This window comes from Salvelinus alpinus, chromosome 1 (genome assembly GCF_045679555.1).
Source record: "Salvelinus alpinus chromosome 1, SLU_Salpinus.1, whole genome shotgun sequence".
In the NCBI taxonomy this organism is placed as follows: domain Eukaryota; kingdom Metazoa; phylum Chordata; class Actinopteri; order Salmoniformes; family Salmonidae; genus Salvelinus; species Salvelinus alpinus.
Window position 1 is genome coordinate 68,756,875 of NC_092086.1, and position 26,504 is coordinate 68,783,378.

The 26,504-nt window shown below is 43.7% G+C and overlaps 1 protein-coding gene across 4 annotated transcripts in view; it reads right to left on the reverse strand.

Moving 5' to 3' along the window:
* LOC139584013 (prolyl 4-hydroxylase subunit alpha-2-like) overlaps positions 1-26,504 on the reverse strand; it is a 40,215-nt gene that overhangs the window by 7,927 nt on the left and 5,784 nt on the right. Inside the window, exons 2-13 of one of the 4 annotated variants that reach the window (XM_071415572.1) lie at positions 13,645-13,747; positions 11,306-11,402; positions 10,954-11,105; positions 7,886-8,023; positions 6,935-7,174; positions 5,708-5,907; positions 5,214-5,390; positions 4,946-5,016; positions 4,730-4,829; positions 4,453-4,506; positions 1,696-1,749; positions 1,569-1,634 (exon numbers count right to left, since the gene is read on the reverse strand). In XM_071415572.1, coding sequence (XP_071271673.1) covers positions 1,569-1,634; positions 1,696-1,749; positions 4,453-4,506; positions 4,730-4,829; positions 4,946-5,016; positions 5,214-5,390; positions 5,708-5,907; positions 6,935-7,174; positions 7,886-8,023; positions 10,954-11,105; positions 11,306-11,402; positions 13,645-13,729 — 1,434 coding nt within the window. In that variant the 5' untranslated portion in view covers positions 13,730-13,747. Of the gene's footprint in view, positions 1-1,002; positions 1,456-1,568; positions 1,635-1,695; positions 1,750-4,452; positions 4,507-4,729; positions 4,830-4,945; positions 5,017-5,213; positions 5,391-5,707; positions 5,908-6,934; positions 7,175-7,885; positions 8,024-10,953; positions 11,106-11,305; positions 11,403-13,644; positions 13,748-26,504 lie in introns of those variants that run through there. The other 3 variants (XM_071415556.1, XM_071415561.1, XM_071415565.1) reach the window with 3 other exon arrangements.

The window sequence follows — 26,504 nt, forward strand, 5'->3', positions numbered from 1 at the left end:
CCTAGATGACATTGCTTGTTGTTGTGCCCTTGAGCAAGGCACTTAACCACCCACAACAACTGCTCCCCTGGCGCCCAGTGTGGCAGCCCCCTGCTACAACCTGTACATGTATACTTGTGTCTTTCAGAGGGGTTGGGATAAAGAAAAGTGACATTTCTATTGGACCATGTGACCAATGGACGAATAAAGTGATATTTATTATTTATTTAAAAAAATAACATGTAGCAATGTAAAGACTACTGACGATCTAAATAACATGTAGCAATGTAAAGACTACTGACGATCTAAATAACATGTAGCAATGTAAAGACTACTGACGATCTAAATAACATGTAGCAATGTAAAGACTACTGACGATCTAAATAACATGTAGCAATGTAAAGACTACTGACGATCTAAATAAAATAATAACATGTAGCAATGTAAAGACTACTGACGATCTAAATAAAAAAATAACATGTAGCAATGTAAAGACTACTGACGATCTAAATAAAAAAAATAACATGTAGCAATGTAAAGACTACTGACGATCTAAATAAAATAATAACATGTAGCAATGTAAAGACTACTGACGATCGAAATAAAATAATAACATGTAGCAATGTAAAGACTACTGACGATCGAAATAAAAAAAATAACATGTAGCAATGTAAAGACTACTGACGATCGAAATAAAAAAATAACATGTAGCAATGTAAAGACTACTGACGATCGAAATAAAAAAATAACATGTAGCAATGTAAAGACTACTGACGAGCTAAATTTAAAAAATAACATGTAGCAATGTAAAGACTACTGACGATCTAAATAAAATAATAACATGTAGCAATGTAAAGACTACTGACGATCTAAATAAAATAATAACATGTAGCAATGTAAAGACTACTGACGATCTAAATAACATGTAGCAATGTAAAGACTACTGACGATCGAAATAAAATAATAACATATAGCAATGTAAAGACTACTGACGATCTAAATAAGTGTCTTGAAAGTCTTGAAACTATGACAAATTGTTTAATGACACTAAACATAATGTTTATTCAACACCATTATACTATTATACAGCAACACCAAGTCCATAACAGCCAGTCATTCAACTAGACAGAAGTGCAGCAGAAAACTGAGTGGTCCAAAAGCGCTGTAGTTTTGCAAAGCATTGCATTCTTCTTCTGTTTACACACTCACATCATGCATACAGTATTAGCATGGACCAAGAAACAAGGTAGCATGTTGTGGGGGGGGGGGGTGGGGGGTACAACACGCCGCAATATGCACTGAAATTGACTGACAGAGACTCCAAGGGGAAATGTCCTGTTTTTGACCACCTTTCTTCCGACAACCATCTACTAGGTTAGTGATTAGGTTAAATCGGTAACACCGATTTGTCAAATGGTTGAGAAACATGGAAATGTCAATCAATTGAAGTCCAATATTCAAATAGAGTTCATGGATCTGTCGAAAACAAAAAAATTATGCAAAATGGAGACCCCAAAAAAGAAGAGTCCAAATCTAAATCAGTAACTGCTACTGTAAATTGACGGCAGCAACTGGAGACGCATACTTACGTAATTTAAAAAAGTAGCCACACGATTTCCAGTGCCTAATGTTTTGAAAGCATCAGGTTCATCTTTCTATGAAGATAAAATTTGAGAGTAAAACACACGTTGAACATACACAGAGACATGTACTTACGTAGTTCAGGAAGGTAGCAAGTCTATTTCCATCGACCATGATGTCCTGAGGACGCTGCAACAAATGTTTATAACTTTTAACCCAGACTGAAATGAATAACTCTTGGATCCCGCCACTAGGGCACTAAATAAATATATACAGTGGGGAGAACAAGTATTTGATACACTGCCGATTTTGCAGGTTTTCCTACTTACAAAGCATGTAGAGGTCTGTAATTTTTATCATAGGTACACTTCAACTGTGAGAGACGGAATCTAAAACAAAAATCCAGAAAATCACATTGTAGGATTTTTAAGTAATTAATTTGCATTTTATTGCATGACATAAGTATTTGATCACCTACCGACCAGTAAGAATTCCGGCTCTCACAGACCTGTTAGTTTTTCTTTAAGAAGCCCACCTGTTCTCCACTCATTACCTGTATTAACTGCACCTGTTTGAGCTCGTTACCTGTATAAAAGACACCTGTCCACACACTCAATCAAACAGACTCCAACCTCTCCACAATAGCCAAGACCAGAGAGATGTGTAAGGACATCAGGGGTAAATTGTAGACCTGCACAAGGCTGGGATGGGCTACAGGACAATAGGCAAGCAGCTTGGTGAGAAGGCAACAACTGTTGGCGCAATTATTCGAAAATGGAAGAAGTTCAAGATGACGGTCAATCACCCTCGGTCTGGGGCTCCATGCAAGATCTCACCTCGTGGGGCATCAATGATCATGAGGAAGGTGAGGGATCAGCCCAGAACTACACGGCAGGACCTGGTCAATGACCTGAAGAGAGCTGGGATCACAGTCTCAAAGAAAACCATTAGTAACACACTACGACGTCATGGATTAAAATCCTGCAGTGCACGCAAGGTCCCCTTGCTCAAGCCAGCGCATGTCCAGGCCCGTCTGAAGTTTGCCAATGACCCTCTGGATGATCCAGAGGAGGAGTGGGAGAAGGTCATGTGGTCTGATGAGACAAAAATTGAGCTTTTTGGTCTAAACTCCACTCGCCGTGTTTGGAGGAAGAAGAAGGATGAGTACAACCCCAAGAACACCATCCCAACCTTGAAGCATGGAGGTGGAAACATCATTCTTTGGGGATGCTTTTCTGCAAAGGGGACAGGACGACTGCACCGTATTGAGGGGAGGATGTATGGGGCCATGTATCGCGAGATCTTGGCCAACAACCTCCTTCCCTCAGTAAGAGCATTGAAGATGGGTCGTGGCTGGGTCTTCCAGCATGACAACGACCCGAAACACACAGCCAGGGCAACTAAGGAGTGGCTCCGTAAGAAGCATCTCAAGGTCCTGGAGTGGCCTAGCCAGTCTCCAGACCTGAACCCAATAGAAAATCTTTGGAGGGAGCTGAAAGTCCGTATTGCCCAGCGACAGCCCCGAAACCTGAAGGATCTGGAGAAGGTCTGTATGGAGGAGTGGGCCAAAATCCCTGCTGCAGTGTGTGCAAACCTGGTCAAGAACTACAGGAAACGTATGATCTCTGTAATTGCAAACAAAGGTTTCTGTACCAAATATTAAGTTCTGCTTTTCTGATGTATCAAATACTTATGTCATGCAATAAAATGCAAATTAATTACTTAAAAATCATACAATGTGATTTTCTGGATTTTTGTTTTAGATTCCGTCTCCCACAGTTGAAGTGTACCTATGATAAAAATTACAGACCTCTACATGCTTTGTAAGTAGGAAAACTTGCAAAATCGGCAGTGTATCAAATACTTGTTCTCCCCACTGTATATATAATATCTATAACTAAATGGATTATTAACAACTGTTTGACTTAACATAGTTATTGAAAAATCAGTTAACCAATTTCACAAAATATGAGCTACTACTGAATATTTAGTATATTGAATATAATATAGAATAATGTAGATGATTAGATTCACTATTTGATTATATGGATATATTTTCATGAAGTGAATTGATACTTTGTGCACCTCCCATATGCACTGTCTACAAATGGGTGGTGGCCCCGGGAATCTTGCATTGCACAGTCTGAAACCTTCCAGACAGAAGAAACCTACACACATGACTCACTATAAAACCTTAAACTGTGCCCGAGTTTAAAAATGCAATCTTCATCCTGCTGTGATTTTTGTTGTTGCCAGAAACGTAAAATAAAACAACTTCTGACCGTGTATTGAATGTGTTTTTAAAGAATCCCATAACTCAATCACCACATATCAAAGGCAGCATGCATGGACAAACTTGAACATGTCTGAAAATGTGCTGATTTTCTAATTACAGTTGTATATTATTACTAGAGACTCTTCTCCTTCTAGGAAGATGCACTCGGGAGTTATGGACATGGTTGAACGGTGACTCAACCCATCATCTAGGGACGCGTCCAAGATCCCTGGTCAAAAGTAGTGCACTATATAGGGAATATGGTGCCATTTGAGATAATACCTAGGTCTCGTTTGGCAATCTGCCATATAGGAATTCTGGGCCTCTCTTAGATTACACACTATTCTAGCAGTGGATGGTCAATGAGATGGAGAAGCCTGATAAAACTTTATAGGTCTACATTTGTCTTAGACAATGTCTGGCATGTTGACTGCTAACACCGTCAACAGCGCAGCGGTAAATGTGTGTGCTACGGAAGTCATTTTGATCACAGGTCAACATACACGTGAAAACATACTTCCCCATAGAACCCAGCAGGATAAACCGTTGCATGCCTGTTGCATCCCTTCTCAGATGCAACAGAGAGCAATTTTAGGCCGTCTAGAGGTTACCCTTACCCTGGAGAAATCAAAATGTGGCTCATATTGTCCTCCGACCCCATAGTTAGCAATCTGTTCAGTGAAAAGAGAAGAAGCTGAATTATTTAACAACATCTGAAGCTGAAAGACTAGTCACACAAAACCAGGTGTCTGTTAAGATTGTCAGTATAGTTTCAAAGAGTGAACAGGGGTATTCTTGCAGCGAGCCACCAGAAAATAGTATCCAGTGCTAGGTAGTATGCGTGTCTTAACAGGTAGAATCCATGTACAGCCCTATACAGTATGTGGTGTGTACCTGGAGTAACTCGGCAGTCTGCGTTGTCAGGCCTGTGATGTCCTCTATCCTCTGGTTGACACGCTCAATAACAGGGTCCTCCTCCCCCTCCAGCCAGGCACTGAAGGACAACAGATCCACTGACTCGACACAACAACACCACTCATTCACCCAGATAGCATAGCTAAACATGAACCACAGAGGGCGCCAAAACCCTGCTTACCCATAATGACTCACCTTTTTGATACCCTGTAGTTTGCTGTGGTCAGGACGCCTGTTTTGGGGTCTCGAACAGTAGCTCTCGCAAGCTATACAAAGATTTACAGACAAGTAGGAATAAATATTGACATACAGTACTTGTAACATCTCATTTTCCTTGGACATTCACCACCTTATGATACAATGTTTCGATACTACCACTGAGACATACAGTATAGTGTTATATCTAAAAACATAGATCATCTGTGAGGTAATAGTGGCCCTGCTGCTTCTCTGCTCCTCTCACCCTGGGCTTGGCCAGCTGCTTAATCTTCTCAATTTCTGAGTCTGAAAGGGCGTTGAGGTAGCGGACGATGTGTGGGCTGTCCCACTCGTCCTCCTCCTTCATGGGCTGGAGCAGCAGGCGAGGGTTCCTGTTCCCGTCATGGTAGCGGCAGTACAGCCGGCTGCGCCGCTCACTGGTCTGGATGGGGTGGGTCGAGGGTGTGGGAGTTAGACCGGAATTCACAGCTCCTCTCCAAAACCCTGTCAAATGACCTCACCTCTAAAAGTTCCCTCACAATAACTGCGTGTCTCTTTTAGACATCACCCTTTTGACACCATCTCATTTAGCCCCCTGTCTGCTTCTGCTCTCTTGTCAACTCCATGTCATTCATCGTCACACCATGACAACGAGTGACAAGGAGTTGACATGATATCACATACTGGGAACAGGCTACATCTCATGCTCCTTACTTTTAAAAACCCTATCTGTGCGTTATAAGAGTCAGTCGGTCTCACCATTTTGACTCCCTCTCCCCTACACAGGCCCTCGTAGATCTCCCTCTCAGGCAGGTAGTCCTTGGGTCTCTTGTAGGTCCCCAGATGGATGGGCTCCTCTGTGGCCGGCTCCTGGACCTCTTGGTTCAGCTCCTTCAGCTGCTTGGACAGCAGCTTCTCAAAGTAACGCAGGTTCTCTCCTGCCCTCTGGTGGCTCGAGTCTGTAAGGACACCATGGGTAATGCAGTTCGGCAGATTAACAGCACATGGGGGAATATGAGGGAATTGTGTGATGGCATGGCACAATTCAACAACGTTTAACTCTCATCAATGGTTTGAGTGAAAAGGAACGGTCTCTCTCTGTGTGATGCTACTTCAACCATACAAAATGAATCCGTTTTGAGTATCAAGGGAAATAGGCCTTGACACTAACATTGAATGTCTGAAATCAGACGCCCACTTGTGGTGTTTGGAGTCAGTTATTTCAAAATTGCCATTACATGTTCTGAGATGAGAGACATGATAAAGGATTTAATGCAGTATAGCAAAAAGGCATTCAGTTACTTTAGTTAGATCCAGTTGTCTTTTCAGTTTGAATTACAGGAACCTCTACAACAAAAATGTTATACCAACTCCCTAGTATGGTATTTCCCTTTGTTTACTTCAAAGTTAGCTTTGAAGAGTTAAAAGTAGCACTTTTCCTGCCACAATCACACAGGGGATTGGGGGTCACAGACAGCTGTAAAAAAAAAAGATACCAAAACTAGACACAACTACCCAACGATATGTTACTCTAGCTAACTACAGCAGCTGATGTTATTGTTTTAAATCTGACTCTTTCCTTGGTAAATATGCTGGTAGATCTTACTAGGTGTTGACCTTGGGTTCGGTTCATTAGACTTCACATTCAAGCAAAGTAACCAGAACTCCATAGTTGCAGCCTTTAAACAGACAACATTCCTGATGCAGTTCAAAATAGTAAACCATGAGCACGCTTTGGGTTACACCCTGTAACTCTGGACGTATACGAGAGGTTTTGAGAGGGTGAGAATATGAGAGTACGTGAGGGAGAGTGAGTGCGTGAATGAGAATGTGTGAGGGAGAGCGAGAGCAGAAGAGATTGAGAAAGTGAGAATGTGTGCGAGAGAGAGGGTATGAGCGAGTAAGACGTCTCTCTTGTATGTCAAACACCCCTAAAAATAAGCTCCTGGATATGAAACAGCGGTGTGTCGCGTGTGTGTGTCCTACCGATGGCCACTAGGCGGCGTGTCAGCTCGATGGCGCGGGGCAGGTCTCCCATCTGGTAAACGGAGTAGCTGAGATAGTCCAGGACATCAGCCTTGGACACCACGTGCTCCTCCCCTGCATCCATCTGCCTGAGGGCCTGCTGCATCCACAGCACCGCGTGGTAGTAGTCTGCCTCGTTGTACGCCGTCTTCCCCATGTCGTAACAGTCATCTACTGTCAGGATGGCATTCTGGTGCATACCTGCAGGTATAGTATAGTATAATGCACCCTTTTGGCAATTCAGCACCATTCTGCTCTGTTTGAGGTTTCCCGGTAGCATGTCATAATAACATCCATTATTAAGACAGCTGTTTATGAGTAGTTTAGCAACTGCTTATGAGGTTACTCCATAAGAATGCTCCATAAATCCACAATGGTGTTATGATACTGTAGTGGACGTTGCTGTAGCAGCAGTAAGAGGGTCATATCAAAACCCTTTGCTTTTGCAACCTTTTTCCTGACAGACCTCCCAGACTTGGTGGGGTGTGCAATACTAGGATAGGATGCATATTTGTCATACAAGATATACATAGTGAATGTGTGGCCACAGCATTTGCTCCCCAGTATCAAGACTGTTTTGTTTGAGCTTGCATTTCTGGAGAGGGTAAACATCTGGCTGGGCGAAAGAGAAACCGTTCTCTGCGGTCTGGTAGTGCTGGAAGGGCAGGCTGAGAAATGCTCAGCTCACACACCGTCTACATCCCAAATGGCACCCTATTCCCCACATAAGTGCACTACTTTTGACCAGAGCTCTAATCAAAAGTAGTGCACTGTGTAGGGAATAGGGAGCTATTTGGGATGTACCCACTGTGATAACACATCTGGAGGCTTCTGGAATCTTCCATGGCAGGGTTTCAGTGAGTGTTCACACACAAAGAGTAGGGATGAGTCAAGGAGATGATAGAGCCTCACCAGGAAGTTTGCCCTTGGAGAAACTCTCTGAATCCAGTTTGTACGTGTCCTGGAGACGCATCAGTGCCTTGGCAGCACCTTTCTCATCCTCCTCGTCAGGGAAGTACTGCCTGTGTACAGTCATGTTGGAGATGAACCCTGAGGAGGGAACACAGTGATAAGGACACAGAGTGAAGCAGTGAAAAGGCTGTGTCCCAAATACCACACTACTCACTACTTTTGACCAGGGCCTTGATAGGGACAATGTGGGACGCAAACAATGAGTCGAAGGCATCACAGCACAAAACATCTGCATTGGAGTTGCCTGGTGTGCACTGCTATGATGTGTGATAATGTAGTGTGTGAGGTCAAGACAACTAGAGAATGTTTATTTTTATTTTTTATTTCACCTTTATTTAACCAGGTAGAACAGTTGAGAACGAGTTCTCATTTACAACTGCGACCTGACCAAGATAAAGCAAAGCAGTGCGACAAAAACAACAACAGAGTTACACATAAACAAACGTACAGTCAATAACACAATAGAAAAATATATGTACAGTGTGTGCAGATGTAGTAAGGTTAGGGAGGTAGGCAATAAATAGGCCATAGTGGCAAAATCATTTTGCATTAAAGTTAGCATTAACACTGGAGTGATAGATGTGCAGATGATGATATGCAAGTAGAGATACTGGGGTGCAAAAGAGCGTAGTTGGGTGTGCTATTTACAGATGGGCTGTGTACAGGTACAGTGATCGGTAAGCTGCTTTGACAGCTGATGCTTAAAGTTAGTGAGGGAGATATAAGTCTCCAGCGTCAGTGATTTTTGCAATTCGTTCCAGTCATTGGCAGCAGAGAACTGGAAGGAAAGGCTGCCAAAGCAGGTGTTGGCTTTGGGGATGACCATTGAAGTATACCTGCTGGAGCGCGTGCTACGGATGGGTGTTGCTATGGTGACCAGTGAGCTGAGATAAGGCGGGACTTTACCGAGCAAAGACTTATAGATGACCTGGAGCCAGTGGGTTTGGCGACAAATATGTAGCGAGGTCCAGCCAGCGAGAGCATACAGGTCGCAGTGGTGGGTAGTATATGTGGCTTTGGTGACAAAACGGATGGCACTGTGATAGACTACATCCAATTTGCCGAGTAGAGTGTTGGAGGCTATTTTGTAAATGACATCGCCGAAGTCAAGGATCGGTAGGATAGTCAGTTTTACGAGGGTATGTTTGGCAGCATGAGTGAAGGAGGCTTTGTTGCGGAATATGAAGCCGATTCTAGATTAAAATGTTGGATTTGAGATGCTTAATGTGAGTCTGGAAGAAGAGTTTACAGTCTAACCAGACACCTAGGTATTTGTAGTTGTCCACATATTCTGGGTCAGAACCGTCCAGAGTAGCGATGCTGGACGGGCGGGCAGGTGCAGGCAGCTATCAGGTGAAGAGCATGCATTTAGTTTTACTAGTATTAAAGAGCAGTTGGAGGCCACGGAAGGAGTGTTGTATGGCATTGAAGCTCGTTTGGAGGTTTGTTACAGTGTCCAAGGAAGGGCCAGATGTATACAGAATGGTGTCGTCTGCGTAGAGGTGGATCAGAGACTCACCAGCAGCAAGAGCGACATCATTGATATATACAGAGAAAAGAGTCGGCCCGAGAATTGAACCCTGTGGCACCCCCATAGAGACTGTCAGAGGTCCGGACAACAGGCCCTCCGATTTGACACACTGAACTCTATCTGTGAAGTAGTTGGTGAACCAGGCGAAGCAGTCATTTGAGAAACCAAGGCTACTGAGTCTGCCGATAAGAATGCGGTGATTGACAGAGTCGAAAGCCTTGGCCAGGTCGATGAAAACGGCTGCACAGTATTGTCTCTTATCTATGGCGGTTATGATATCGTTTAGGACCTTGAGCGTGGCTGAGGTGCACCCATGACCAGCTCAGAAACCAGATTGCATAGTAGAGAAGGTACGGTGGGATTCGAAATGGTCGGTGATCTGTTTGTTCACTTGGCTTTCGAAGACTTTAGAAAGGCAGGGTGGGATAGATATAGGTCTGTAGCAGTTTGGGTCTAGAGTGTCTCCCCCTTTGAAGAGGGGGATGACCGCGGAAGCTTTCCAATCTTTAGGGATCTCAGACGATACGAAGGAGAGGTTAAACAGGCTAGTAATAGGGGTTGCAACAATTTCGGCAGATCATTTTAGAAAAAGAGGGTCCAGATTGTCTAGCCTAGCTGATTTGTAGGGGTCCAGATTTTGCAGCTCTTTCAGAACATCAGCTATCTGGATTTGGGTGAAGGAGAAGCGGGGGGGCTTGGGCAAGTTGCTGCGGGGAGTGCAGAGCTGTTGGCCGGGGTAAGGGTAGCCATGTGGAAAGCATGGCCAGCCATAGAAAAAAGCTTATTGAAATTCTCAATTATTGTGGATTTATCGGTGGTGACAGTGTTTCCTAGCCTCAGTGCAGTGGGCAGCTGGGAGAAGGTGCTCTTATTCTCCATGGACTTTACGGCGTCCCAAAACTCTTTGGAATTAGTAAACTGTGATGCTAGTCACGCAGTGGCTAAGAGCTCTCCAGGGACACACAAGGGAGAGTAGCTGATATAATTAAGCAATAAGGCACGATGGGGTGTGGTATATGGCCAATATACCACGGCTAAGGGCTGTTCTTACGCACAACGCAACGTGGAGGGCCTGGATACAGCCCTTAGCCGTGGTATATTGGTCATATACAATCATAAATACATTTGATATACCACAAACTCTGGAGGTGCATATTGTTATTATAAACTGGTTAGCAACTTAATTAGAACAGTAAAAATAAATGTTTTGTCATACCAGTGGTATGCGGCCTCATACACCGCAGACGTGGCCAATGTAAACAGAGGAAAGATGCAGCTGCACGTGAAAGACGACAGCCTGTGTTCTCTCTCAGCTCCACTCTACTCACCCCAACTCTACTCTGCAGATGTTGGGGTGGAGCATGATGGATCAGAATTGGCCTCACACCTTCTTTTCCAGAAGCCTCCTCACACCCACACACACACAGAGGAGCTATATAGAAGCTGTAACCTCTCCCTCCCTCCGACCCGATCTTACCATCTGAGGGGTCCTGCAGCACAAGGCTCTCCAGCTCGGACCACTCGGTGTTGAGTCTCTTCATCAGCTTGTAGGCGTTGACGGGGTGGGCCAGGTAGACCTCTGGGTCTGAGGTGGAGGCACGCGTCAGCACGTCCAGCTTGTTAGCCCAGCTACAACACAGCACAGGGAAGAAAAGAGTCTGGTTCAGTACAGTAGACAATGATCTCCAATCGTGCTACAATCTGATTATTGAACATTTCTCAAAATGGGCTTATTCTGTCTAGTCTTATTTTGGCAAATTAACATAATTGAAAACATGGCTATCAAAGTCGCCTTTATTAGCACTATGGTTACAGAGTGTAGTGGTCACCTTTTCACAGCAGCAAGTTTGGACTCCTCTGCTTGGATATATTCTTTCAAGGACTGAACCAACTCCTTCTCTGTGTATATCAGGTCTGTCATTTGACCTAATGGAAAGTGGAAAGAAAAATAAAGGCCCATGTTGAATATGAAACTGGAGATGACTCATTAAATATACTGACGCTTTTGTGTTCTGTGTTATAGACCTATATAATAAATGTGTTCGGCAACCAGATCAAGTATTTTCCCTTGATCATCATTTCCTGAGGGAAAGTGGGGGATGTAGAGGGGGATGGGGGATGTAGAATATGCTTTGGTTTAATTGTCCGGAAAATAACGGTTTCCTCACACAGACTCTTCACAGTAAGTGAAAAGTTTCCACCTGTAGCATTCTCTGCTGTGATTGTATAGAATTACCGGTATGTGTCCAACCACACACACCACTCTAAATACCCATGGTTCTTGGGGTAAGGGGGTGGGAATGCTGCTGTTTGCAGAAAACAATTCCATAGCAACACTAGACAGTTATGAGTGAACTCAATGCTGTTGCCAGAAGGAAAGCGAAACAGCTTCACGCAATATTTATATCTTAGGGTAATGGCAGCCAAAGTAAGTATATAAATTACAGATTATTGAACTGACATTATGCAGGCTGATGGTGCCAATTTCAGTGAAATTATGCTCACCATGTTATTTTAGAAATTGGACTCAAAAAGAACTGGTGCTACTTGCTTATCCTGTAAACGATCCTATGCCTTGTCTATAGCAGGTGTTTCCTTCATTTGGTAGCTATACTGGACAGATGTGAGGAGAGTTCAGAGACTTAGCTAATTCTTTTCCAGATACTTTTTAGAAGCCTGTTGAACACTGGAGGTTTGGCGAGAGAAAGAACGTCAGTCAACTCTAAGACAAAGAGGCGCCGTAGGCTGGAGGTGTAAAGCTCTCTCTTCTCAATAGCACACTGGACACAGCAAATACAGCGTCATCAACATGCATGGAAAAGCAGGAATCCCGAACTCAATATCCTATAGACTTAAGAATTCTAAATGAGATGATTTACGACAGGAATTAGGGCATGCAGAAACTAAGGTTGACTGGTGTCATGTCAGATACAAGGTATAGGTCTACTTATAGATGTGTAATGGTAAAGGGTACCTACAGAGGCGTAATGGTATAACCATACAGGTATACACTACCATTCAAAAGTTTGGGGTCGCTTAGAAATATCCTTGTTTTTGAAAGAATAGCACATTTTTTGTCCATTAAAGTAACATCACATTGCTCAGAAATACATGAGAAATACATGTAGACATTGTTAATTTTGTAAATGACTATTGTAGCTGGAAACGGCTGATTTTTAATGGAATATCTACATAGGCGTACAGAGGCCCATTATCAGCAACCATCACTCCTGTGTTCCAATTGCACGTTGTGTTAGCTAATCCAAGGTTAGCATTTTAAAAGGCTAATTGATCATTAGAAAATCCTTTTGCAATTATGTTAGCACAACTGTCATACTGATTAAAGAAGCAATAAAACTGGCCTTCTTTAGACTAGTTGAGTATCTGGAGCATCAACATTTGTGGGTTCTATTACAGGCTCAAAATGGCCAGAAACAAAAGCACTTTCTTCAGTCTATTCTTGTTCTGAGAAATTAAGGCTATTCCATGCGAGAAATTGCCAAGAAACTGAAGATCTCGTACAATGCTGTGTACTACTCCCTTCACAGAACAGCACAAACTGGCTCTAACCAGAATAGAAAGAGGCGTGGGAGGCCCCGGTGCACAACTGAGCAAAATGACAAGTACATTAGAGTGTCTAGTTTAAGAAAGACGCCTCACAAGTCCTCAACTGGCAGCTTCATTAAATAGTACCCGCAAAACACCAGTCTAAACGTCAACAGTGAAGAGGCGACTCCGGGATGCTGGCCTTCTAGGCAGAGTTGCAAAGAAAAAGCTGTATCTCAGACTGGCCAATAAAAAGAAAAGATTAAGATGGATCTAAACCCTATTGAGCTGTTGTGGGAGCAGTTTGCCTATCAAGCCAATCCAATTTGTGGGAGGGGCTTCAGGAAGCATGGGGTGAAATCTCTTCAGATTACCTCAACAAATTGACAACGAGAATGCCAAAGGTCTGCAAGGATGTAATTGCTGCAAATGGAGGATTCTTTGACGAAAGCAAAGTTTGAAGGACACAATTATTATTTCAATTAAAAATCATTATTTGTAACCTTGTCAACATCTTGACTATATTTCCTATTCATTTTGCAACTAATTTCATGTATGTTTTCATAGAAAACAAGGACATTCCTAAGTGACCCCAAACTTTTGAACGTTAGTGTAGGTTTACCTATAGAGGTGTAGACTTCAGCCTGAACGCTCCAGAAGCAGCAGCAAACCAGAGCCAGGGCTAGGAGAGACAGGTGTTCCCTCATTGTACTGGTAGATAAGACCTGCAATGACATCATACAATCCCATCAATTAGTCATTATATTTAATTCAATACAACTTTATGTATCCTCTCATGGGCAATTAAGACGGGCAAGTCAGTCGGTCATTTCCATTTTAATGATCCACACAATAAATTACATTCAGCTACTGTACTATCAGAGATGTGATATTGAAACTTTTTTTTTTTTTTTTAAACAGGCAATGTCTTCATTATGAAAAAGCTTGCGGTGCTGTGTGTTCATAGTTTCCAACAGGCTTTTTACTATTCTGTTAGCCATTACCCACCAGCTGGGAGGCCCTGTGCGGCCTGGTGGTTTGTCATCCGAGTCTAAAAATGGCTGCAAAAGCAAAACCGAGGGCTGGCCCGCCACATGACTAATGAGAAACGATGACTCATAGGGTGAATCTATAAAATCAGTCTTTTCGTTGATCATAGGATCTTAATTTGATCACCCTGTTACAGGAGAACTTTCTTGCAGCGCAGGACGTTTTTAACTTATAGGGTATTTGAGGTTTAAAAAGAGTTGGAAATGTCCACTTCGAAATCTCAGACTTGATTTTCCCCTTACGAAAAATTGGTCAATCCCTATAACAACGTCCATTCATTATAATCCATATGGTTCACATTTCCTGTTGCTGCAGGATGATTTTCCAGCTGTAGCAAACTGACTCAAATTATGATCTTACATCTGTAGCAGAGCATTGGAGAAGACTCACAAATTCCCTGTTAAAAGGTGGCAGGTAGCCTAGCGGTTAAGAGCATTGGGCCAGTAACTGAAAAGTCAGTGGTTCAAACCCCAAGCCGACTAGGTTAAAAATCTGTCGATGTGCCCTTGAGCAAGGCACTTAACATTAATTGCACCTGTAAGTCGCTCTGGATAAGAGTGTCTGCTAAATTACTTGAAATGTTCAATGTAAAAGGTCTGGTTACCAACTACTGTATGTCTGGGTTAGGGGACAGGGCAGAGTGTATTATTAGAAAGCGGTCACATCTGCTTCCCTGATGGTTAAGAAGTCTGTAAACCTGTCTGGCTCACACATGCACATATGGAGAAATTACAGCACTTGATTGATAGAAGTAGTCTTTCGACCAAAGACAAAACAACATTTTCCACTTTCTCGTATAAAATCCCAAATACTGTTGACAGAGACACACATGACATAGTTCAGAGAGAGAGAGTTTACAGGGAGGTTATACAGGGTGTGAAGCAGCATTGCACAAACGCTCCCCAGCTGCTTCACCACAGCACTCCTCAGTGAGGACTGTTTACCGCAGGTCTGTCTAATTAAGCACAGCTCACTTCACACTCCGTCTGAACCACTATACCCCTTGCTTCTCCTTAATCCAGCTCTAATTTTGGGATGATCGCCAACAGCCTGCTGAAACACAGTGTGATGCCTAACTGTCAAAAATACCTCATTTGAAGCATACTAAGCATCTGGAGAAGAATAAGACGAGCCTAATTTCTAAGTGATTGTGTCAGGTTTTGACAAAGTTTTGACAATAGGATTTAAACATTCTTAAATATTTGTCACTAGTCCTACATTATGCTTCAAATTGTTTACACTGATAGAGAGCAGAATGTATGGATAGATTTATATGTGTAGAATATGCTATGTTTGGCAAATCGTAGTTTTTTTAATCTAAATAAAACCAATCCCTTGAGCCTTTCCAGATGAGTCCAACATCATTTTTGTGAGGAATGGAGGGAAAGTCACTTCCCAGAAGAAGAGATCCATCCGGGACAATGACAGATGCTATGGAAAAGGGGAGAGGAGGAGGAACAGAAGTGACTTCGAGCTAAAGCACTACGTAGCGGACTGTGGCAGTCTTTTTCAAATTTAACAGAGAGAGAAAAAATGAATTTGATACGTTCATGATAAAGGCAGATATTTGGTTAGAAAGCAGCTTACCATTACTAAATGGTATTTACCAAATGTCCGAACTAGTGTGTAGATGTGGAATTGCTGAGTAAGTGAATACTGTACACTGTGAATTGAGCACCATCATCCCACGCATCACCTCGCCTCTAGTTCTTCTGACCTCCCACACCCAGTTTTGCTAGTCATGGGTTAGTCCTGCAGTTCTGACCATTGGCAGGGTTTCCCCGTATATTAATTTAGCAGCGGCTGCTAAACTTTTGCCTTGCCACCGCTACAAAGAATATGATGTAATTATTGCCACCGCTACCCTTGCCACCATTGGTATTGAAAGGACAGAGGACAACGTGTGCAGTAGGAGCTTACTTTGGAGAGCATAGTAAAAGGTTTCTGACTGAGAAAACAGGAAATGTTTACTCAGCAGATGCCTCCATCTGGGGAATGTTCTAATGCTGTTGGAGCTCAGCTGAAAGAAGTTCCATGGAAGAGCATCTGGCTTGTACAAGCAATGGTTGTCTATGGCCAGTCAGATTCCAGTAGGGGAAATCTCCAATTCACAAGTCCAATTAGAGAGTAAATAATACACTACCGGACTCTTTGTGTACTGATACAAGTGAAAATACTACAGTACATTTCACATGAATACAAACAGGTTTATACTGTATCATATTTCTTTCAACTTAACATTGGCCTCGGGCTGGGATGAACTCACAGTGAAACTGTTGTGTAGAGATATATCATCATGTCAAGTGAATCAGTGAAGCTGGATAAAGGGCACGATAATGCAGAAACACACACCCTCCCCAGGCTGAGAGAATGCAGAGACAACCCACTCCAGCCTCAGACTTCACCTTTCCAGATTTCTGTCATAGCCTAATGTTAACTCATTCCTCACAACACACTGCTAGAACACACATCCCACAACCCCTTTCACCTAAGGAGGTCCCAACAGGGAGGCCTGACCGATTGCTCCCTTCCATCTCTGCAGCACACCGCTCCAATTTTTTGTCATATTTTTCCACATTTTCTAGGTGTTACTTGAGTTGACAAGAACACAGCTCTGAACCATTCCAGCGCAGGATAGGGTAGTGTGTGACCTTTCCAGTATTTATTATGAGCTGAGATCCAGTAAGCCCCAGGGGTTAAATTGGTCCGGGACCTGGTACCTATGATCCAAATGAGAGCCAGGCAGAGCTGAAACCTTTCAATTGTTGTCCACACAACATTTTCCACAGCCAACAACACGTGTAAGCAGCAGGGGAATCAGAAAACTCCACAGTGGAATAGTTTACCTATTCAATTGTTCGGCCTGTCACATTCTGTGCGAGAAAATAATACTCCTCCCGAGGTGTATTCAAATTGCGAGTGCCGCATAGGGAGAGAAATACGCATGCCCAGTTATTGTAGCCTATAACATTATGAATGCAGTCGAGGGAAAAAAACGCCTTTGAAAGCTTTTTTGATGGCCACTGTTAAAAGAGGAGGATTCACTGAACTTTCTTATGGAAGCCCTGAAGCCCAAGGCAAAAAAAAGTAACTTAGACTCTTGGAATTATTTAGTTAGTATCTCGTTTGAGCAACTTAGTAAAAAAAATATACTTTTTATTTTTACTAAATTGTTCAAATTAGATAGTATCTTGTTTGAACAACTTATTAAGTCGTTTGAACGACTTATTTTGTTTGAATGACTTAATTGTTCTTTTGTCTATAAAGGCATCTTTTGTTATGCAGCTTGTCAGACCTTGTAACGGTAGCTGCAGCCATTCATTCACTGATTCTATCCATTGACATGAGTGGGATGCTTTTGAATACCAGAGCATGTAGGTGGGCGAGTGTGGAGCAGAGCATAATTTCAGCAGATTAAAAAAAATGCCTAGCATTTTTCATTTCCTTTATCACTATTCTTTGAATTACTGTGACACCACCCACAGTAGCCAATATCTAGTGTATATTCTACTATCACGATATGTAGTTTATATTTTGAAGGACTTAAAATGTATTAAATTATGGTTTTAGGTAGGCAATACATTGGCTACTGAAAATATGTATTTTTTCTTTGAATAGAAACACCATATGTAAATCAATTTAATTAAGCTAAAATATCATGAACACCACATTCATGTCAATAGGAATAACAGTTATTTTGTCTTCCATTTTGTGTTCACTCACTATCGAAAAAGGATTAACACTCAACAACAAAAAACCCTAGTATATTGAAATGAGTCAATTTGACTAAATTACTCACTCAAAATGTACCAAGTATAATATATTATTATTTATATATATACATAAATATACAGTGGGGAGAACAAGTATTTGATACACTGCCAATTTTGCAGGTTTTCCTACTTACAAAGCATGTAAAGGTCTGTAATTTTTATCATAGGTACACTTCAAGTGTGAGAGACGGAATCTAAAACAAAAATCCAGAAAATCACATTGTATGATTTTTAAGTAATTCATTTGCATTTTATTGCATGACATAAGTATTTGATCACCTACCAACCAGTAAGAATTTCGGCTCTCACAGACCTGTTAGTTTTTCTTTAAGAAGCCCTGTTCTCCACTCATTACCTGTATTAACTACACCTGTTTGAACTACCACTTTAAAAACAACTCCAAAACTCCTGCCTCTGTCACTTTAGGCCCAGGCGGTGTGGTACAAGGGTGAATGGTGGTACTTGGGGCAGAGACAATCCATGGAAACGTAGGCTCCCCTCTTGGGTGTGCTCTACCTCTCCCTCCACTCTCTCTCTGCTTCCTCCTCTTCTCCATGTTCCTCTCCCTCCACTCTCGTCTCCCTCTTCGCTCTCCTCCTTTATCCCTCCATTCAATTCAATTCAAACGGCTTTATTGGCATGGGAAACATATGTTTACATTGCCAAAGCAAGTGAAATAAATCTTAACCTCCATTCCAGAATGTGATTGTTACGCAACCGTACATTTAATCCGCGCTGCCCTCAAACCAAGGCACGCAGCCTGTTTTTATTTATAGACTGTTTTCAATTTGTCAATTTCAAATGATTTTCCAACAAGTTTTTATTTTCTAAGAACAGTTTGAATTGAGGTGTGTTCCACCTCAATCATTCACATAAAAGTAGTCATTTTTACTTTTGCGGACAATTATTATTTTTTGACATTTCTGACCCGGACAAAATTCCCCAATCACTTCGCAAATTGTTTGCGCAGTTCAAGTCTGCAGACAGATCCGTCAGAACAGGATCTGCACACGTGTTTACATTTTCCGTCTTTGTCCGCATCGCAGTCATTGTTTTCGTTACCAATAACAACTTTGGAAATGTGTGCGTTTCTATCAAAGGAAGTGCCTTTTTACGTTATAATAGTTTCTGTATAGCGTTTCTACTGTAGCTCACTGTATGTATGGAGCATAGTATATTTGTGTATATTCCTTATAACCGCGGACACGCGAGGTAACGTTACTCATTTCATAACCTTTATGGTGTTATATTCAATCATGCTTATGTAGCAAGTACATTCTTCTATTAGCTCTGTAAAACAATGCTAATAGCATCAGAGAAGTATTAGCTTGTGTTGTATTTTAAAGCTACCCTGGCCTTATGATTCCCAAGTGGCGCAGCGGTCTAAGGCACAGCATCTCAGTACTAGAGGTGTCCCTACAGACACCCTGGTTCAAATCCAGGCTGCGTTTCTATCAAATAGTTAATAGTTTCTGTATGTGAACTGTATGTCCAATTACAAAAAATACCATGTTATGTAATCATCTCACCTGTTAATTGGCGGTGAACTATGTGGCCGTTGAGGGCTGCAGTGTCGATCAGATGGGAAAATATCTTCTTATACCACTTGGTCGTTTTCCGAGCGCATTCCACAAAGCTGTTTATCATGTCCGCCTTATCCACTGCCTCCATTTTGAGGTTATAGTCAAGCACACAGTCTGGTTTGATTTTTCTCTCTCCCACCAGGTTGTTCACCTTCCCTGTGGCCGACATGGTTGCTGTATGGACAGTGGAGAGGACATGGACGTCTCGTTTGTCATGCCACTTTACTGCCAGCTGTTGACCGTTCTCCTTGAACTCCACCTCCCCTCTCTGCATCTTCCTGCATGCGAATGCCGGCATCCCCTTCCTGTTTGACCTGACTGTCCCATGTGCTGTTGGAGAGCAGATGCTGAAAGAGTGTGGGACTGCTGTAACAATTGTCCACACACAAAGTTTGTCCCTTGCTGAGATGAGGAGCCAGCATGGTCATCACCACATAATGTTGGAAGTCAGTGGTGGACCCTGTGTAAACTATAATGTCCTGGACAAATCCTGTCTTCACGTCGCACATGACAAAGAACTTGACCCCAAACCTGTGCCTTTCGGAGGGAATATATTTACGCATCGCCAGCCAACCTTTCCCTAACATCAGGTACTCATCAATGCATAGGTTCTTGTATGGCACAAAGATCCAACCAAATGCTGATGTCAGGCTGGTAAGAACATTTCTTATTTTGTATAACGGGTCATTTAGGATGGCAGTAGCATTGTTGACGAAATGCAGGCATCGCATCAGTACTAGGAAGCGGTCTTGGGAAAAGAGGGTGGCAAAGAAGGGAGTTGCAAACATAGGATCTGTGCTCCAGTATTCTCTTAGGGAGTTCTTCTTTACTATCCCCATGAGAAGGACTGTCACCAGGAAGGTATACATTTCACTAATTGTGGTTGTCACCCATTTAGCAAGTTTCCCCCTCACTCCTGGCTCGCTCTTCTCTTGTAGCTCCAAGGTGTAACCGATGTGAAATGGCTAGCTATTTAGCGGTGGTGCGCGCTAATAGCGTTTCAATTGATGGCGTCACTCACTCTGAGACGTTGAAGTAGTTGTTCCCCTTGCTCTGCAAGGGCCGCGGCTTTTGCTACATGCAATGTAATGAGCTACAAAGCATCTGAACCAAGCACTGAAACGATCCCACTACATCATGCCGACACTAGAGGATGTCCTCTATAAGCTTCCCAATGCCAGGATTTTCACCTTGGTGGATGCCCGAGATGCATTCCTTCAATGCAAGCTGGACGAAGAAAGCAGCTTTGTGACTACCTTCTGGACCCCCTGGGGTCGGAAACGCTGGCTCAAGCTCCCGTTTAGTGTCTCAGTGGCGCCTGAGGTATACCAACGCAAGCAGCACGAGTTACTGGCTGGGCTCAAGGGCATTGAACCCATCTCCGATGATGTTCTGATCGTAGGCTGTGGTGACACAGACGAAGAAGCAGAACGCGACCACGATGTGAAGCTCCTGGCACTGATGGAGCGCTGCCGATCAGTTAAGCTTCGTCTTGGCCTGAAGAAGCTGCAGTTCAAGGTGAAAGACGTCCACTTCCATAGCCACATGCTCTCGGCAAAAGGCCTGAAGCCGGACCCAGACAAGGTCCGAGCGATCATCGACATGCCAAACCCGTCTGATACAAAAGGAGTACAGCGTCTCATCGGTTTTGCAAACTATCTTGCAAAGTTCATGCCACACCTATCAGCAGTCTGTGAGCCTCTGTGCCGGTTCGTGAAACATTATACTGGCTACCGCCAGGCTCGTGAAACATTATACTGGCCAAACATGCAAGCAGAAATTAAAGACTTTGTCAGCAACTGTACCACATGCAACGAGTACGCTCATGAACAGCAAAAGGAAACCATGATGTCACACGAACTGCCCACAAGGGCCTGGCAAATCGTCAGCATGGACTTATTCAGACCATCTTCTCATCGTTGATCACTACTCTGACTTTTGGGAAATTTAACTGCTCCCTGACTTGTCTGCAGAGACGGTCATAAAGCGCTGCAAGGCGCAGTTTGTAAGGCAAGGTCAGCCTGACAAGGTATTCACGGACAATGGCCCACAATTCACTGCACAGTTCAAGCATTTCGCCCCAGAATGGGAGTTTGACCACGTGACCTCCTCTCCAAGACACCCAAAAGCAAATGGCAAGGCAGAGTCAGCTGTCAAGATTGCAAAAAACCTGTTAAGCAGGGCCTTGCGCGACAGCAACGACCCATGGAAAGCGATCTTACAGTGGAGGAACACACCCACCGAAAACATGGACAGCAGCCCAGCACAACGCCTTCTGTCCAGACGTCTGAAGACTACCATCCCCGTAGCTAACAAGCTACTTGAGCCCTGCGTCATGGTTGGCGTCACGGACAAACTGCATCACAGAAAGCAGCTCGCTAAGTGCTTCTACGACCGGACTGCTCGAGACCTACCAGAGCTGGAGGTGGGTGAAACAATAAGGATGAAACCGCTGCCGGGAGACCACACAGGACTTTGGAGGCTGGGCACATGCCTACAGAGAGTTGCACCACGTTCTTACCTGGTGGATGTTGGTGGCTCCCTCTATCGTCGCAATCGGGTGGATCTGCGCGTAGCAGAGCAGACAAACCAGAACACGCCATACACTCACCTAGATGAGCTGGATCACAGTCCAGGCCTAAGGGTAAGGGGGGCCGAATTGAGACATGAGCCAACTGAAGGTGAGGCTTCTACCCCACCAAGCTCTCCAGCTCGTGGCCCTAATCCTACCCATGTCAGAGCCAATACTTACTCACGGGTCGGCAGTGCAAGCCACCGGACAGGCTTACTCTGTAAGCAAGAGACTTAACTTGTCCTCTGTTAATTAAAACATTTTTAAAAGGAAGATGACAACTGAAGTAAAAAGAAAATGTCATGCTTTTTCAATTGTTATGTCTTGACTGTTAAGAACTTAATGTCATGCCGTTATGTTTGCATATTGAAAATTATGATGTTACGGAGTCTAGTTGATAGGGATTCGACTAGCCGGACTGTTCCCTGGACTCCACGTGTAGGGATTTGTACAATGCTTAACAAGGCTATTGAACTTGACATTGGTGTCTGTCTTTATTCCTTTATCTAACATATCATACTGAAACAGTTCTGGTCATGGACCTCACGGCACCACTTAGTGCATGGGTACTTGGACAGGTTCTTGAGGCCGAGCCTGATTCCAAGGGGGTTAGTACATGCAGTACGCCTGAAGACAAAAACCAACATGATAGAAAGACCAATATCCAAGATCTGCCTACTGCAAGAAGGTGCAGTCTAAAAGGAAGGCTCCTTCAAGTTAAGTAAATAATTGTTTTTGATTTCACACCAAATACAATTGGGGCTGGTGTGTAGGAGTCAAATATAAAAATATACAATATGACCTGTTTCCAATTCATGATGCAAAGTGTGTTTGCCATTAATCCCCTGTCAAGGGTGTGTATCGACTCTTCAGACCAATGGAGAATACAGTTAATAAAAGGCATTCATGCTCCATAGCCTACTGGGAGTGACTGGAATGGCAGCATAGTCTTTTGACCATACCAGCCCATGTTAACCATGATGTTTGTTTGTTTCTTTAGTTTTAATGATCATAATTTATTTTGGTAGAATGTTCTTAACATTTTTGTATCCAGAAGAACAACGAATAAATGGATTATTAAACTCTGGACATTGGTGAAATGTTAGTCTTGACGCATACAAATCCAATCTCCATTGTGCCTAAATGATTAGAATGGAAATTGTATTGGGCCAATTATATTGGACAATTTAGCCACTATAATTTTAATAAAGAGAATGACTGTAATTATGAATTGACTTTTGTGATTATCAATTTGATTGGATACGTTATTCTGTTACTTTTGTTATGCAGCACACACACACTATCCAGTTAATATACCACTTTGTGGTTAAAGGAATTCCTGCCTCAGTCTCCTCCATTACCCTGTCACCTGACCCACGACCTCCTGTTCACCGTCACTATTGTCAGTCATCCTACCTGTCTGGCTACACACACAGATTCCAAGAATCTATCAATGATCCACCTAGCTAGATGATAACTGAACCAAAGACAGGTGAAAAGGAAATGGAGGAGGAGAAGGAAGAATTGTCTCCACTTGAAGGAAGGAAGGAAAGAAGGAAAGATGGGGAAACAGCAGCTGAGGCTAAAGTCCTGTAAAGAAAAAAGATCCAGGAGCTAAGCCTAAAGCATCGAAAAAAGATTCATTCTCAACCACTAGCAGCACAAGGAGAACCAGGCAACAAACGAGCAGACAACTATCAGGTTATTTGAAGGATTATGTGGTGGGGTTTCTCCTACCAAAGGGCAAGCCCACTAAATCAAATGTTATTGGTCACATACACATGTTAAGCAGATGTTATTGTGGGTGTAGCGAAATGCTTATTTTTCTAGCTCCAACAGTGCAGTAATATCAAAAAATTCTCACAATACACACAAACCTAAAAGTATGGAATATATAAATATTAGGGGGGGGGGAAATGTTCCAGCTACAATAAATGCGGCCTCAGGCTATGTGGTTTCCAGTTTGCATAAAGTCCAGTGAAGTTTTTTGAGGGCCGTCATGGTATCGGCTTGAGGGGGAATAAACAATAATTATTTTGGGAGGTAATACGGTAGGCAGTCCACTCGGAATTCCTCTTCTCCGCCGCCGGCAGTGTTTCGGATCAGCCTCTGGAATCAGTTAAATTGTCCTGTGGGGTACGAACAAAGGATCTAATTCAGGAAAGTCGTATTCCCAGTCAAAATGCTGGCGAGTTACCGCCTTTCTGATATCCAAACGATCTTTCCGGCCGCGTATGTAATAACACAAAACATTTCCTGGGCTAATAATGTAAGAAATAACACATAAAAAATGCAATACTGCAAAGTTGCTTAGGAGCTAGAAGCAGAGCTGCCCTATCTGTCGGCACCATCTTGCCATCTCATCACTAAGGCTCAAAGCAGCGATGCATCAACTGTACGTTTCAGCCATCAAACATCCCGTCCAAGCCAAGGACCGGAAACTGCTTAGGAACAGGAGGGTGGTCTACTGGAAGAACGCATGGAAGAGATAACTCCCACAGCACAGGTTGACCAGCTCTCCAAGGTGGGGACCGCTCACCCCTCAAGTAATGGGAAATCATCGAGGCACTCTAGACAGAGTGACTCAAGACGGAGTGAGAAATCAACCAACGGATAGCGCTTTGGAAGGGGCCGTGCCAGCCTCCATTCACTAGCCCTCAGTGATTCACAGACCCCTGTCCTACAAGAGAGAATGAAACTACTAGCGTTGGAGGAAATTGAGGAGGAACTACAGGCTGATGAACGATGTCACCTATTGGACGTGCAGGCCGGTAAAGCTCAACAGGAACAGGAATTGTCAAAGACCTGGCACAGCAGCGGCAGCGACATCAAGCAAGAACAGAATTGGAGGAGGCATGGATAGTCTCATCCGTCCTGGAGAGGAACAAACAGTTCAGAGGTGCCCAACCATCCTCCTCTGTCAACCACAACACGGGCTGTACTCCCACTACTCCGTGGGACGGAGTGGCGACTACTGAAGAACCCTGAGCTTGCCGAAGTTCATAAAACGGGAGATTCATAACCTTGTGAAGGCAGGATGTCACCAAAGTGACCCCTCATGAAGAGGGAAACCCACCCAGTGAATCCTGGTATCTCCCTCCCCATTGTATTGCTGGACCGATTTGTCTTCAACTGTTCATTCCAGGATACTGGTCAAAGCCTGAATGACTGTCTGCTTCCTGGACCAACCTTTGGTCCTTTCTTTCTCAGTGTCCTTCTCCAGTTCTGGCAGGACTCCACAGCCATCAGTGGAGACATCAAAGCCATGTTTATCTGATTCGTCTGCTGTCTTCCGAAACCACACTGCTCCGGTTCATAGGGCGAGATATGGAACGAGACGCAGAGCCCACAATCTATGATTGGCAAGTACTAACATTTGGCACCACATGCAGTCCTTGCTGTGCCATATACGCTCTGCCGAGACATGCCTGGGAGAACCCAGACAGTGACCGAGAAGTCTGGGACTCAGTGGAGAATGCCTTCTATGTGGATAACTGCTTACAGAGCCTCTCATCCACTGCTGAAGTGAAAGCACTCCTCAACAAAGTCCGGAATCTCTTGTCCAAAGGGGGATTCAAGGTCCGACAGAGGGCAAGTAACACAGCAGAGGTTATCCAGCACCTCCCGCCACAAGCCAGGACAAGTAGCATTGAAGTATGGCTGTCGCAGTCTGGCACCAACCCACAAGAGCCCACTCTAGGATTGAGATGGAGCTGCATACCGGATACAAGCGCCGCTCAGCCCTGAGCACCGAAATCCCCTCGGGTATATCCTGCCTTACACAACCCGTGCCAAAGTCTTAGTCCAGGATCTGTGGCAGACCAAGAGGGACTGGGATGAACCAATCCACCCAGCTGACCTAGTGGAAAGATGGATCTGTTGGGAAACAGAGTTGTCGGCGCTCTGCAACGTCCAGATGCCAAGGTGTTATGTCCCACCCTATGCTGACCAACTAGGTCCAAGCCAGGAACTTCATGTGTTCTGTGACGCTTCAGAGCGGGATTACGGAGCGGTTTCCTATCTCTGAGTGGAGGATGATGCTGGCCAGACCCATGTCTCCTTTGTCATTGCCAGGTCCAGGGTCACACCCAAGAAGCAGTTGTCAATGCCTAGGCTGTAACTCAGCACTGCCCTTTCTGGAGCCCAGTTGGCCTCCACCTTGCAAGCCGAGGTCACCTTGCCAATCCAAAGGGTCATCTACTAGGGTAATTCGACCACGATACTGACATGGCTCAAGTCGGAGTCCTGCAGGTATAAGGTGTTCGTCGGAACTCGCATTGCAGAAATTCAAGACCTATTGGAATTCAATGACTGGAGGTATGTTGATAGCGCAAACAATCGTGCTGATGACATCACTCCTTGTAAAACTCTTCAGGAACTGGCTCAACCTCATCGCTGGAGCTTGGGACCACCATTCTTGTCCCAACCGCAGAAGTGGCCGACAACCACCGTGCCTGTGGTGTCTCCGCATCAACTGCAGTTCACGCAATGCTACAACATCTAT